The 15,095-nt window shown below is 41.0% G+C and overlaps 1 protein-coding gene across 1 annotated transcript in view; it reads right to left on the bottom strand.

Moving 5' to 3' along the window:
* Positions 1 to 14,569, bottom strand: part of RORB (RAR related orphan receptor B) — a 184,171-nt gene extending 169,602 nt beyond the window's left edge. Inside the window, exon 1 of the mRNA XM_008531416.2 lies at positions 13,867 to 14,569. Within this exon, the coding sequence (XP_008529638.1) occupies positions 13,867 to 13,873 (7 nt within the window). The 5' untranslated portion in view covers positions 13,874 to 14,569. The remainder of the gene's footprint in view (positions 1 to 13,866) is intronic.
* Positions 14,570 to 15,095: the final 526 nt, after the last annotated feature.

Below are 15,095 nucleotides of genomic sequence, written 5' to 3'. Positions count from 1 at the left end.
CATTCCAGCTTTTTTTTTATGAGTCTTTAGGTTTGTGAGGTCATGGATGATGTCTTTCTTGCTCACCATTTAATCCCTAGAACCTAAAACATATTGCCAGGTACATATAAACACTTAGTACTAGTGAAGTATATTGAATACACGGTGATATATGCTAGTATAATAGTGAATACATACTAAATGAAAGAGTGCCATAAAGAGCGTTCCAACTTAGCTTCCCAATATTATTGAAAATGTCATAATGAGGCCACAATAAGTTTTTAGGCACAAGTCTTTAGGTATAAAGTCTTGTTGATACTTTAGTTTATTTCCTTTGGAAAGATTCCCATAAAGTGAATTACTTGGCCAAAGAGTATGATCCTTTTTAAGGGTCTCGCTTCAGTGACTGTACCAACATAAATGCCTACTATAGAATATGAGGGTGTCCAGTTCATCACATCTTGCCATAATGTGACAGGTGAAGATGCCACTCATATTGTTTAGTTCTTTACTAAGAGAGCTTGAGCTCTTTCTTTCCAAATGTTTGTTAGCTATTTATATTTCCTCTCTTTATAAAACAATTATTTACGTTTTTGATTGGGGACTAAATTTTAAGGTATTGAAACTGCATTTTTAAATTGTTAAAAAGTGTTCTGTTTATATTTTTGGGTTTCCTTTGGCTCAGCTACCCAGAGCACATTCCTATTCAGACCTATCCTGCCTATGTCACTACACCACTGTGTGGATGACCCAGATGGTGGCTACAGAAGATCGCTGAAAACTATAGAGTGCTAAACACAGGCAAGAAATTGTTATAAATTTTACCTGCTATTACATTTGTAAAGAGATGAGACTGCATCTGTCAGCTCCTCTCAGGTTTACATAGTTCCTTTTTAAAATGTTTTCAGAATTTTCCTTAAGAGCAGCTACAGTAAAAAGAATGACAGAATTAATGAGTATGAAGAAATATACTGCTGTTTCTAAAAGAGAAAGCAATGAAGAGAGTCTTTTACATGAGGTAAAACAAAGAGAATCACGTGAGATAAGCTTACAATTTTTGCCAATGTGATATTATTAAACACACTAGGAACTACATATAGAATGAAGACAAGCCAGTGCAGATTCGGATGGAGTCCATTTTCTTTCTAATAGTATCTGTGGTCAAATTTAGTCGAGTTGTGGGAGTCAGGGCCATTATGTAATAAGATCAATTCAAGTCCCGGAGAATAAATGACAGGGTAGGGTCAGTGTTTCGAGCTGTTTGTACAGCACAGCTTACACTGCAGAGCCTGAAAAATCAGTAACAGTGGCTTGATAAATGTGCTTTTAGAGAAAGGTGAATGGACTTAATTTGAAAGCATAAATATTAACCATATAAATGATAGCTTGGTGTAACGAATATTATATTTCAGCCAAAGTGCAAAACACATTAAATTGCAATATTGTTAAGGAGGAGCAGAACTCTGCATTTATTTAGAATTAACGTCAAATTTAATTGATTTTTTCTTTATATTGCTAGGTACAATTAGACATGGCACCTTCTTAATGTTGTCAAGGTTCTTTCCTGAAGAAAATATTTTATGCTTGTACAAAACATAGAACTAGAGAGAAAATGCTAATAGGCCTTTGATACAGATGGTGTGCTGACAGGACTTACAATCCCAATCAGACAAAACTAATCAAACTCAGGTAGTAACATGGTGGTATGCTAGACGATTCAACCCATTCGTTTGCTTGAAACGCTTATGGCCAAAAGTAGATAACCTTGCTCTTGACAAACATAAAAACCAGAGGAGAGAACCGACAAGCGGAGGGACAAATGAGGGAATTAACATTATCAACTATTAGGCAAAAGCATACTGGCAACTGAATGAAGAGGAATTTCATATTTAGATGTCAAGTCTTTATGGCTACTTCCCATAAAATTGTTCCCATCCTTAAAGTAGATGCAGAGAGTTTGGGATCTTACTTAGTGAAAGAAACATCCATACATATACAATTTTACAAGAAATTTGAAATCTCTGTAAAAGGAGACATATTTGAGTTTATAAAATTAAATTTTAGAATCTTCAAGGCATGGGCCGGCCTGTTGGCGCAGCAGTTAAGTGTGCACGTTCCACTTCTCGGTGGCCCGGGGTTCACTGGTTCGGATCCTGGGTGTAGACATGGCACAGCTGGGCAAGCCATGCTGTGGTAGGCATCCCACATATAAAGTAGAGGAAGATGGGCATGGATGTTAGCTCAGGGCCAGTCTTCCTCAGCAAAGAAAAGAGGAGGATTGGCAGCAGTTAGCTCAGAGCTAATCTTCCTCAAAAAAAAAAAAAAATAGAATCTTCAAGGGAATAATCATGGTTACAAAAAATGTTACTATATATACTTTTACTTTGTTATTATTTTTACTGGACAGTTTCTATTCAGAATTTGTATATTTTTTCATGCTACTTATTTTAATTTTTCCTGAGATTGGCAAATGTCACTATCACTATTTTAGGAGTGAAAATGGTGGATGGGGCTGGCCCCATGGCTGAGTGGTTAAGTTCATGTGCTCTGCTTCCGTGGCCCAGGGTTTCCTCGGTTCAGATCCTGGGCATGGCCATGGCACTGCTCATCAGGCCGTGCTGAGGCAGCATCCCACATAGCACAACTGGAAGGACCTGCAACTAGAATATACAACTATGTACTGGGGGGCTTTGGGGAGAAGAAGAAGAAAAAGAAAAAGAAGATTGGCACAGATGTTAGCACAGGTGCCAATCTTTAGGGAAAACAGTGGAGAACTATGGTTTGCCCAAGGGGATCTTCTGTTTGAATAAAAAATAGTTTTTACTATATTATTATCTGTTATTTATATGGCCAAAATGCCCATGAAAGTTTTGGTAAAAAGTTTTATCTTAAGGGCCAATACTGGTCAAATGGTAGCAGAGGCTGCATCTGGACTTAGTAAGTATTAACCCCATGATTGATTAGTGATGTCTGCTGTGGGTGCAGGGGTAGCAAAAAATAGTACAGCCTAAGAGAAGAAGCATAGAGTAATGACAATAGAACTGGATTCTGAGTCAGAGGCCCTTGATTGAAGTCAAATTCTATCTCAATCTCTTTTAACAAATAATTATGGAGAAGTCATCTGTTTTTCTCATTTAGGAAAAAGGGATATAATCAACAGTGGACATTAGAAAAATTCAAATGAAATAAAAATTACCTAAGGGGTTCTTTAGGAATTTTATAAGAAAACCACTTTTGTTTTGCTTGAGACTGTTACCATATAGGGCATCGCTTCTTATACATTGTAAGCACACAATATCAAGATTTGTTGAATCGCATTTAAACCTGATCCACTATTGGGGGTGTCATCTACAATTTTGTCTTGTATTTTCTTGTACTTTTTTGCTCATTGTATTATGATGAAAGAAAGTTTATCTCTGACTCTAAATCAATACTCATGTAAACCATATTAGATAACGTTTCAAAAATCACTAATGAAATTTTGGTGGAAAGAAATTCAGAGTCAATTTATTTCATTACAAAAGAACACTTGATAAAACCAATAAAATAAATTTTAATTTATTCTGACATGGGTGGCAGCCAGACTGACTTTTAATAATATTAGTAAATAAAACAAAATAAAACAAACCACAACTGTAAGAATATCAATACTACCTTATTAGCCTTCTTATTATTGATATTTCTGAGCTGTCCTTGGAAAGATACTCCAAAAGCCGTGTCCCATTGGCACTTAACTTTTTCTTAATCACAAGAATGAAAATATATACGCAAGGGTGAAAGTGCTTAGAATTAAGCCTTTTAAATGGTATTAAGCATTTAAAAGAAAAAAACCCAGCATGTTGGACTGTTTGTTTTAAATTTAATTTTAGAGCAAACTGATGAATAGGTTAGGATCCTAAAAATTTTGAAATCAATTTATCTAAAATATTTTGTTTTTGTAAAAAAACAAATTATTGCCAAGAAGCACTGCACCTTAATGATATGATGTGTTTTTCCCGAACAAATGTTCCTCTATGCAACCAGACTGTGTGGCATTTGCTCATATTCAACAACTGTGGAAATTTGGAACAAGGTTTCTTCTCCTTTTTTAAGAAAAAGTGTTTAATTCCTTTGCTATGTGCCAGGCACAACGCATGTATGAGTTAATGGAAAATGTTCTGTGTAATGATTTTATTAGTTGACCTGACAATGATAACGATAGCCAATTAATCATTAGCAACTCAACCTGTCTAAGTTCTTTAAACTTGTGTGTTATTGTCTGATTCTGGAATCTAGAAGCCAGCAGCTGCTGGATGGTAAAATATGACTCGAGTGTTCATTCTGCCTCAAGCTATGTAATGAAACTTTTACTTGGGAAACTTAGAATATGGGTTCTCAAGCTAATCCAGTGTTATGGAACCTGTATGAAGCACTTTTGTGATCCATGCCTTGGACAGGTGAAATTAAACATTTTAAATACAGTTTGATAAATAACTAGTTTCAGTTATTTTCTTTACACTATTCAGGCAAATAAAAATAGTACTACTCTCTGAATTTCATATTCTCAGAATTAATTACAGGCAACAATACATTCTGATCCTATTTAACAAGATTGTCCTTAAATAGTCTTTTTAATGGAAAGATCAAAATAGTGGTTTAATATTTGCTAAATACTAGGCGTATTTCCATAAAAGCTAGAGTGAAAATCTAGACTCATATTACCTATAGCACTTCAAGTAAAACTACTATTCTCCAAAGGGTCAGTCTACATTTACCACCCAGAATCTCACACGAGCCCAGGCATAACATGAAGTGGCTGTACGTATCCATTGTCATATAACATATGAGCACCAGAGAAATTGCAATAAGAGGTGAAGAAGTGATGTCCAGAAAACCAGTTGCTTTATTAAATAACCATTCAATCAAAGCTTTTAGAAGTTAGAGGGGCCTTTGTGTGCCCTCTCTTTCACCTTTCACCTTTATAGAAAGGCTCCAAGAAATGTGGTCATTCAGCCACTTCTTGAATTCTTTTAGTTGCAAGAAATAAACAGATCAAGTACAATAGCCGTTATATTATCAGGGTGTGTTACGACAGAAGACCACCACTCCCTGGTCTAACAAATTCCAATTAATAATCAGCATTTTAAAAAAATGTATCTATTTTTCAAGACTGAAAACGTATCACTCTGTGGTCTTGCTCACCGTGTTGAAATTTGAAGATGAGGTTCAGCCTAATGCAGAGGGTTATGACCAAGAGTGGCAATTTGGCTGCCTGGAAGTCTCAACGGGTGACATTTACTTTGCGAATTCTTCCCAGCCCAGGGTCTGGTTGTCAACTTTGTAGGCTCAGAAAGTCGATCTCACCAGAGTTTCAGAGTGGATTAGACTTTAGGATGAGGATTCAAGTTAACTAAGCTCACAAGAGCTAACGTATAAGACCAGAATGCCAAATTACCACTTCAAAATGAAGAGCCTCATTGTGAAACGTAGTGGATATTTTTCCAGCCTAATCAGTGATTTCCCCAAACATAGTGCCGGCATGGACTCGGCCAACAGTTGTTTCTCACACTCCCATTTTTATTACTATAGAGGAGTCCAGGAATTTTCTTTCTTTACATATGCTTAGGAGAAAGAATAAATCAAAAGACAGCAAGATCATTATATATTGATTTTATAGCTTAATTTTCAGAGTTCAATCTTACATCTAAGCTCTTAGAATGGCAGAGTTTCAAGAATATCACTATGGCCCTCAGACACTGCCGACATACCCTACTACTTCAACGGATTTTATTCTCCCTGATATCTAGTAATCTACGGTACTCTCTATGGCAGATATCACTATTTTCAGGTAATACCTTGATGTAAAGAAAATGGAGCTCAGTGTGTATCAGCCATTTCCTTATTTTACAAAGATAAGAATTTATCTTATGAAAACAAATGTATAGGGATGTTGTAAAGTATTTTTCCATAATTTATACCAGTAATATATTTTTAAAAATTTTGTACTCTTCTTCACACCACTATTTCTCCTTCAGTATATTTTATTTTTGTAATTTATGATTACCTTAGAGTTTTTTTAAATTATCACTTGAAAATCATTTTACTAGCAAAAGCTTTATTCAAGAACAATGTTACTACCACTTGTTCTCCATCAGGATATGCTCCTCTTGGAATGGTTCTACTTCCATAAACTGAATTTCACATAGTACCAAATATAACAGGCAACTGGGGAATATAACAAACAATAATTGAATAAACCTCATTTATGAGGAACAAATTAACCAAAAGATGAACTTCTACTCATCCTTAGAGTTCCATCTCAAATAGCACTTCCCCTGCGAGAGCTGTTTTGATGTCTGAGAGCATCCTCGCTGTATTCTGTCCTGCTCTCACTTTGATTATGGTTTCGACCTCCTCAGTTGACTATGCTTTATCAACTTGAGCATCTTTAGGGCTCAGTTCTGTGCCGTGCTTTCAGTAGATGCTCAATAAATCAGGAATAAATAAATGTGAGTCACATACGTTTCTATTTGTATATATATGTAGCTGTAAAAGATGAAACCTTTGAGCCTGTCCCTTTTTAAATTAAAACTGAAAATTGAAATATTTGTGAAGACGTTCTTATCCTCATATTCAAGAGTATATTTTAACTTGGACTCAGAAATGAGTTGATTAATGAGCTTGACAAAGTTTTCAGAACAGGAGAAAATCAACTTAGTTGGTTCCAGATCAGAAGGAGAGAAATTTATATTTTTAAAAAACTAGTCAGAAAATTAAAATAAGATAATAGTCTACATTTTGTTTTTCACAGCCTGTAATATTCACTTATTTCATGCCAAGTAATGCTTATAAATGCCAAGGCCTTTAAAAAGAGCTTTTGCTGTTTCTTTTTTAAGGTTAATTTTGTGCCCAAATTCAGAGTATCTTTTTTACCTCTAATTCAAAATTAAAATATTGGATATCTGCTATTGTCACATGATTACAACTTAATCCTAATGAAATTCAGGTAATGGCGTAACAGTGTTTAGAAGGAGGATGATTTATTGGGCAGTCATGTAAAAATTTAAAACAATATAATTTAAAATTGACTTATTGCAATAGTCATCACAAAAAAGTTTTACAATGAGAAAAAATCTATGGAACAGTTTTCTTTAAGCACCTCAAATCTTTCTCATGCCCCATGGTGCCAGGATATTGGACTCACGTGAGTACAAAGTAATAAGTAGGCTGGTAACAAAAAACATAATTCAGTAAGCAACCAGATTAGTTTGTTCTTTCTCTGCTGATGTCTGTGATTCCTCTGAATTAGAGAAATATACCCCAGGACCACATGATATGATAACTAATTGCACAAAAAATGACATCAACAAATATCCTCTCTAGTAAAGTAATTTACACAGTCAGCGTATCCAACCAGTTAATAAAATATTCACTATGTAGAGGCAAACACATTTAAGTCAAAGCAAATTACTTTTGCTCTTTCACAAGAGCCTATTTTTGGACAAGTTTTTAGCCTCATGTTTTGGCAAAAGGTAAAATGTTCATTAGGCCTTTGCAATAACATGCCTAAACCAAGAACATTCCAATTTAATTTTGAAACAAGATTTATCATATAATTATAACTATTATAAAGTTACATTCTGTTTCCAATATTTATAACACAACCACTAACCAAGAAAAATGCTTTGCTACATTAAGTATAAAATACTGTAACTTCTCAGTGTTATTTTTAAGTGTCTTAAATGCTTACTATGAAGGCATGAAACAACATAGGTAATACATGTTGAATAACGGTTTTAACCCCTCGGATAAGCATTAATAAAATTGCGTTTATTATGGAGACAACAAGTCTGGGACTTGAAATATCTATGGCTACACAGATATGTTTTAAAGGTAAACAGAGCAAGCCAAAATTCTAAGTGGTTTGCAGTGCATAATAATTTTGTGACACTCTGATCACAATATTTCCTTTCATGAGAATCTGCCCCGCAATGCCATTAGTTAACCACATGGTTATTATATTTAGGTTGATTCACTATAAATGCCGTTATAACACCTGTGGTTTCCCTCATTAAGAAGTGAATGGATGGGGTCAGGGGTTGAAAGGGCAGCATATGCGCTATGAAAGAAGTAGTTAACATAGCCTATTATATTGGTGCACTGGTAAATCTCATTTCTATTCATCAGATGATTAGTTCAATCAATATTTATTCCTCTATGCTCCCTTTGTCTCGTGCTACAAAGGAGACATCCTTCAAATTCATGGCATAAGCCTTGTTATCTATGAATTTGTTGCTTAATTTGAGAGGGAATATTTTATTTATTTGGCAGTCTTGAATTCTTTGATTCCCTTTCCCTCTAATTATCATTAGGTAGTATAACGGAGTTTTGTGTGGATCATTTATAAATAGATGCTATTAACAGTTTCTTTTTTATGCGACTCAAGTACCACATGTATTCGTTTCTTCTTTTTGAATGCTCTGGAAAGTTGCTTCTGTTTCTCTAAATATGCTTGAATTTGGAAGTCTGGATTGTGAAAGCAAAGATAAGAATGATTTTCTCTCTCAAATATTCATTCTTCTTGTCTGAGTGGGTGGTTATAGGCACATACATATACATATTGTGTATCAGTGTATATCAACAGACGCCTCCAAAGACTGCTATTATCTGCTAGGGATTCTGTAAAGTCAGAGATTCTACTCAAAGCAAGATAAATATTTGCAAGAAGATGTAATTGGAAGATGATTACAAAATTACAGGAATAATACTTTATGTGTAGAATGCTCATTTTATCAAAGGTCATCATTCATTACATTACAAAAGACTTATTTCATTTGTCTACTTAATTTCTATCCTTTAGATAAGAATGGATGGAATAGTAAAATTACATCTAGAATTTAAAAACCTATATTAATTATTAAGTACAATGTCCATTCCTAATATTTACTTTTCTGTATATTTTAACATCATCATAAAATATTTGCTTAATGTCAATTACATTAAATTCATGACAACAAAATTTAAAGCCTTTATTTTTTTTGTCTTTATGAGATAAATACAGAAATGATTTAGTCTTAAGAAATTCTATTCATAATACCAGAATCAGTATAAAAAATACATATTTTAAATCACTTCACTCAGTAATAACTTTTGCACTAATAACATATACGCTTATAACCTTTGATTTGTTTCAATCTGGCCAGAATTTGATGGTCTTAACTTTGGCATTAATTCTCCTATTTCCTCCCATAATTATCTGTAAGGCTTAGATTTCACAGATGTACAGTGGCATTGATGTTATTGCTCACAACTTTAAACCTCACTTCATTTACAAATTTGCAGAACACCAGTAGACCCCATATAGAATTTTTAAACAATAATTTACTATAATAATAATAATAATAATAATCCTGTAATAATTGAATGCTGTAATATGTCTTGAAGTTAGAAGTGTATTATTCATTGCAGTGAAAAAAATCTAGTTAATGTGTTGTGATTCACACTGTTACGTCTTAGAATTACTATAGCGAAGAATATGAAAACTATAGAGGCCACATGACATTACTAAAAAGTGGACACAAGTTTATAAGATGCAAAATAATAGCTAAAAAAAGTTTTATTTGTCTTTTTATCTAGAAAAACTTTCTGTATTGAGTCATTTAAAAATCCTGGTGACAATTCTGTATATGTTACTTTCTGAAAAAAAGTCACTTCATATTTTCTTGGTGCTGTAAAACCATCATTGCTGTAAAACTAGGTCTCATGACTCTGAAAAGCTTAAATTTAAAATGCAATGTATGCAAATACACACCTGAATAATTGCTTTTAAGGCTGTTAATAGTTTAATATTTGACAAATTGTTACCAAGATAAGTAAATGTTAATATTCCTATTTGATTGAGTATAAAATAAATCTATCATTTATGTTAAAGTAAAACCTCACAAAAACCACTTTCATAATGATGCAAGAAACCATCCTTTATAATGAGCAAAACTTATACTGTTGTTGATGGAAAATCCAGGACTTCTAAATTTTCAATGAGTGCTAAAAAAGAGTTTTAACCTTTATCCCTCACATTTATTAGGTCTGCTGCTCAAAATTTCTTTCTTTATATTTCCATCCTGGTGTCCCAATTCCCGATATCTGAAAATACAGAAAAGTAAAAAGGCTTGGCGGCACTAATGTGTCTCCCAGAAGCCCAGGATGTCAAATATTTCTTACAAATCCACCCAGCATGTTGGGGGAGGAGAGAGGAGAGAGTCCCAAGATGTATCTACCTAAGAAAATATTTTATTTTTCTGGCTATATATTTTTTCCAGTAATACTTGAAATACAGCTTTAGGATTTTTCTTTAAACTGCTTGAATGTTTACTTTTCTTGGAATAAAGACAGCTTACTGATGATTACTTAGTGAACAATTATTAATGGACAACTGACAGAGATGTCCTTTCTGCGATGTCTTTTAGTTGTGGGAGGTGAATGTTGGTTATAATATTTAATTGGAATTCGTGGAAGAAACTAAGATGGAGAACTTGTTTAGGAAATCTAAAGGCCTGACCAGCTGGACATTCAGAGCTCCAGACTTCCGAGGGGCTGCCATACCTGTGAAAGTAAGCTGCTTCTTTTCTAAAGTTAGCAGTTAATAAAAATTAACTACCTGAAAAGAATAGATGAAAACTGGGCTTTGGAAAAGCCAAGCCCCATCCTTGTTTACAGCAAGCATAAAACCAGATTCCTAATCCGCCCGAGCCACAATCACCTATTGATTGCGAGGACATCTGTGCCCCTGATTTTGGAAGCAGGGTTCTCTGCAGAGGCAGGGCTGAAAAATCGGACCATTTCGGTGTCCCCGAGTAATAAACAGCTGACAGGCCTCTGAGGAAGGAGTCTTGAAACCCACACCTCGACTCACTCGTTTTTTCTCACCTATGAACAGACCCAATTAAAAGTCCTCCCTTCCGCCTTCAGAAGTTATTGTTTCCAGTAATGCAATCTACGAAGAAGCCTCTCGAGAACTCATGTGGTACCCTCTAGCAGACAAAGGGTGAAATGCTTTGTGCGCAACCAAATACAGCCTCCCCCGCCCCAGCCCAGCCCAGAGTAAGTCACCTCGCTCGACACCGAGACCGACTCAGTTCAGCTGTGGGGCAGGACAATGACCTCAAAGATCAGAGACTCTTAACCCCTTTCTTACCCCAGCGCTTCCCTCGGCATAACGTCTCTGAACTCTCCTAGACCTGGAGGGGGCGTGGTGGAGGTGGGAGGTGGGTTTGCTGGGTTGGCCCCCAGGGCGACCACCCAATCCTGGACCAAGTTTGCGTCGCGCAAAGCTCCCTGACTCAGGCTAGTCGCCAACTGCAAACCGTGGAGCCCAAGCCAAGGCACTGGCTGGGACCGCCTGGGGATGGGGTGTGTGTGTGTTGTGTGGTGTATGGGGTAAATGGAGTCGGCACACTGTAAAGCCGAGTTCAAAAACCGCCCCCTCCCCCCAATATAGGCTGCTTTGTAGCGCAGGCACAAGAGAAAGCTGATTCGTTTCCGCTCTCACTACACAAGTTCACACTCAAGTTCAACCCCCGACTCTCACAAGACGTCTGAGTAACTTGGATATTTTCTCAACCCGTCCTTAAAGAACAACCCTGATGTCGCGGGCGGGCATGGTCTGTGGGACATGCCCGGGGAACGCAGAGGAAGGATAATAGAGGGTTAAAAAAAGAGAGCCCAGGAGGACGAGAGAAGGACTCTGCCACTTTTGACGCTTGCTTTTCTCCAGCGCTTCCCCCCTGGCCGCCTTAAGTTAGCACTTCCAAGTTCTCCTGGGCAGCCTGGCGAGGGCGGCGCCCTCTGGAACAGGGGTGTGGGTTTAGACTGGGTTCTCAAGGTGAGCATGAGGCGAGCGCTTGGCTTTCAATCCTTCAAGCTGCTGGGGTCCCTGAAGCAAGCGCTGTGGCGAATCCGGACGGTCACCGGCAAAGGGCTCCTTCAGGAGCAGCGCGATCAAGCTACAATCCACTCCTGCCCTGTACTCCTCTGTTTTCTACAATGGAAGAGGAGAGTGAGCGGCTCTTACTCCCCAGGTCTTAGTGCCGGGATGGGCCCTTCAGAACATAAGAACTCAGCCATCGGATGAATGTTGGAAGGGGAGATGCAGGGGAAAGACGAACTGGCAGCCCCAGATGGAGCAGGGGAAACCGAAAGAAGAGCGGATGGTGGTGAGATGGGACAGAAAAAGAAAAACTAAGACCAGGACGTCTCGCAGTTAAAGGCTGTGCATTCAATTTCCCAAATGCAGTTTCCTGAAAGGATCTGGACAGTGGAGCATGTGACCAAACCCCTAATCGGCACACTAAACTTTCTGGAGCCCCCACTTCCAATGCGCGGGTCAATCAACACCATCCCACCAGGACGTCCCTGTTCCTTACTTTCAGTCACTTCCTTCCCACCCACCTCCCTACAGCCTCTCGGTCCCTCCTCCTTCCCTCTCCTTCCACACCCCAGCCCTCAGCCGGCTGACCTAGTCTCTGCTCTAGCGTCCAGGCTCCGGGCTCACTGCGCGCGGGCAGAGGGAGCCTGCTCGTTTCCCCCTCAGGGCGCTCCTAGAGAGGTTTTGGGGCAGTGAATGGAAGGTGAACACAGCCGGGGGAAGGTGTTGAGTGTTTGCAGTCCGACTCTTCTAAGTTCTTTCTGCCTGGTCCACCTGTCGCGGGGTAAGGGATGTGGGAAGGTCCAGAGCTCGCCGTTTCCAACTTTCTGTTGCCAGGACCCGGAGGGACGCGCGAAGGGGAGAGGAGAGGCCTCCCAAAAACGCAGGGTGGCCAGGAAGAAAAACTGGAGGGTTAGAGGTGGGTGCCCAGAAGCTTGCACGTATTGCCAAGGCACGCGGGAACCAGGCTAGCTCTCCAAGAAAAGAGTGAAGTTGTGGCTAAGCAGAAAGTGGGGGAGAGCGCGTCCGGGCATAGCGCGCAGGAAACCTGGAGGTCCCGGCACCGCAGGGGAGGAGACAGACAAAGTGACTCCCTAAAGCCGATCAGGCCAGCGGTTCGGGAGGCCCAAAGTGCAGCCAGAGCAGACATCTCTCCCCCGTCCCTCGCGAGCCATTCCCACAGCTGCCACTTCGCCCGGGGTCCTGCCGCCGCTGTCGCTGCCGGAGGTCCTGGCCCGAGGGCTCACCCAGCACCGCCTCCTGTAGCGGCCCTTTGAGAAAAGAGCCTTCCCCGCCGCTGGTAGTGCGGGCAGTCCTATCCTTTGGAACTTTCTCTGCACAACTTTTTCGGGGTGGCGCTTGTCCCTGGGCCGCGCGAGCTCGGGCACGCGGACCTGGTCAGTTCGCTGAGCCGGTACGAGGGACGCGCGCAGGGCACGATACCCGAATCCGCGTCCAGCCCCGCGACACCGCCCCTCTGCCTACTACTCCCACGAGGAGACGTGTCGGCTGGCTCGGACGCTCCGGGCCTCGTAACCTGGAGAGTGTGTGTGCCTGCCCCGCCGCCTGCCTGTGCGCCCCACGCCCCAACGCCGGCCGGAGACCACGGCGCGCCGGGCGCCTCCAGCAGCTTCTGCCGAGAGGCATCCCTCTCCCGGCTCCCCTCCATCCGGCGGCCGCTCCCGCACCCGATAGTGACACTAAAATGGTTCAGCGCAACTCAAGAACCGGGAGGAAGCAACTAACGTCGCTGCCCTCTCTAAAAAGCGCCCTCCCGCGTTCCTCCAGAACTCCCAAGAGGCATCAAGACCTTCCCACAACTTTCTACGCCCAGGCCATTTGCAGCCCACCTGCGAACGCGAACTCAGGAACTGCGCCCCGCCGACCTCTCTCCCCTTCGGCTGGGTGCGCTCCCCTCCCCCATCTCCCCATCTGGCTGGAGTTGGCCGGACCCGGGCAGACGCGGTGCCCGCAGGCTCGCTTACCTCGCATGGTGTGGCCGCTCTCCCGCTCCGCGTAGTCATGAAGCTGCTCCCAGCCGGAACCCCGGAGAGCCCAAAAAATCCCGCTCAGCACGAGTGAAGAATGTGGTCAGCGAAGAGCTGCTCCGCCGAGAAAACCATCCCTTTAGGCGGACGCTGTGGCCGGAGGGTGACGTTTGCCGCCGCTGCCGCCGCCGCCGCTATGTTAACAGTTTTGATGATGGTGGTGGTGACTGTTTTGATGGTTGTTTGGTTGTTTGTTTGTTTTCAGGAAGGATGCAAAAAAAAATGTGCTGGCTGGCTGGTGCCTGGGTTTTGTTTTGCTTTTGTTTTTCTTTTTTCTTTCTCTCCAATGTGCTTGCTTTTTAAAAATGCCACCGCCTCGGGCTCAGAAGATCTCTTTTGTGATCACTTGGACTGAGGAGGAGGAAGGGCAGCAGCAGGAGGAGGAGTTGGTGGTGGTTTTGTTAGTTACAAAGAAGAGGGAGAAGGAGCAAGGAAAAAAAAAGGAAACAGAAAGAAAAGGAAGAAAGGCGGTGTGGATGGCAGAGCATGTGCGTTTTCACATGACATCTGTGCCTGTTAGCGGATCCACAATGTGAATTTTCACTGTTCAGTTACAGGGAGGAAGGGAGCTAGAGAGAAAGAGAGAGGAGAGAGATGGAGAGAGAGAGCCTAGAAGGGGCTTATACGCGAGGGCGGGTTTGGCCGGGACTTCCAGGCCCCGCCTCCTGTCAGCGCCGCCGCCAATCAGCGCCCGGCAGCGCGTGGAGGGGCTGGGACCACGGGGGAGGGGACCCGATTGGAGGCCAGGGGTGGGGGTTAGGGACACTGGAGCCGAAGGCGCCCTGGGCTGGGAACAGGCATTAGAGACTGTCCGAACTGGGCAGAGCAGAGGGACCAACAGAGAGTCGGGCAGATCTGCAGGTGACATTCACTTCCGACTGCAGGAGGAGGGAGAGGGCACTGACCAGTCATTCGGCAGCGAGAGACGCGGGGCTCCCGGGTCCCAGGTTCCGTTCGTCTCTCGCAAAGCTTGCGGGCCCGGGATAGATAGTTTTGAATTAATAGCAGCGCTCTGCAGAGTCCTTTTTCGGTAAACTCCGCATGTGTGGCGGGAGTTTCCCTGGGCAAGACGCTTCGGTTTTAGTGGCAGAATAATTCAAATCAACTTCCATCACTGAGCACAACTAAAATGCAGTCCCGTGCAAGTAGCTGTCCGCTCCCTTTAA

The sequence above is a fragment of the Equus przewalskii genome, chromosome 22 (genome assembly GCF_037783145.1).
Source record: "Equus przewalskii isolate Varuska chromosome 22, EquPr2, whole genome shotgun sequence".
NCBI lineage: Eukaryota > Metazoa > Chordata > Mammalia > Perissodactyla > Equidae > Equus > Equus przewalskii.
The sequence above is the reverse complement of the archived record's forward strand: the minus strand, read 5'-3'. Positions and strand labels throughout refer to the sequence as shown.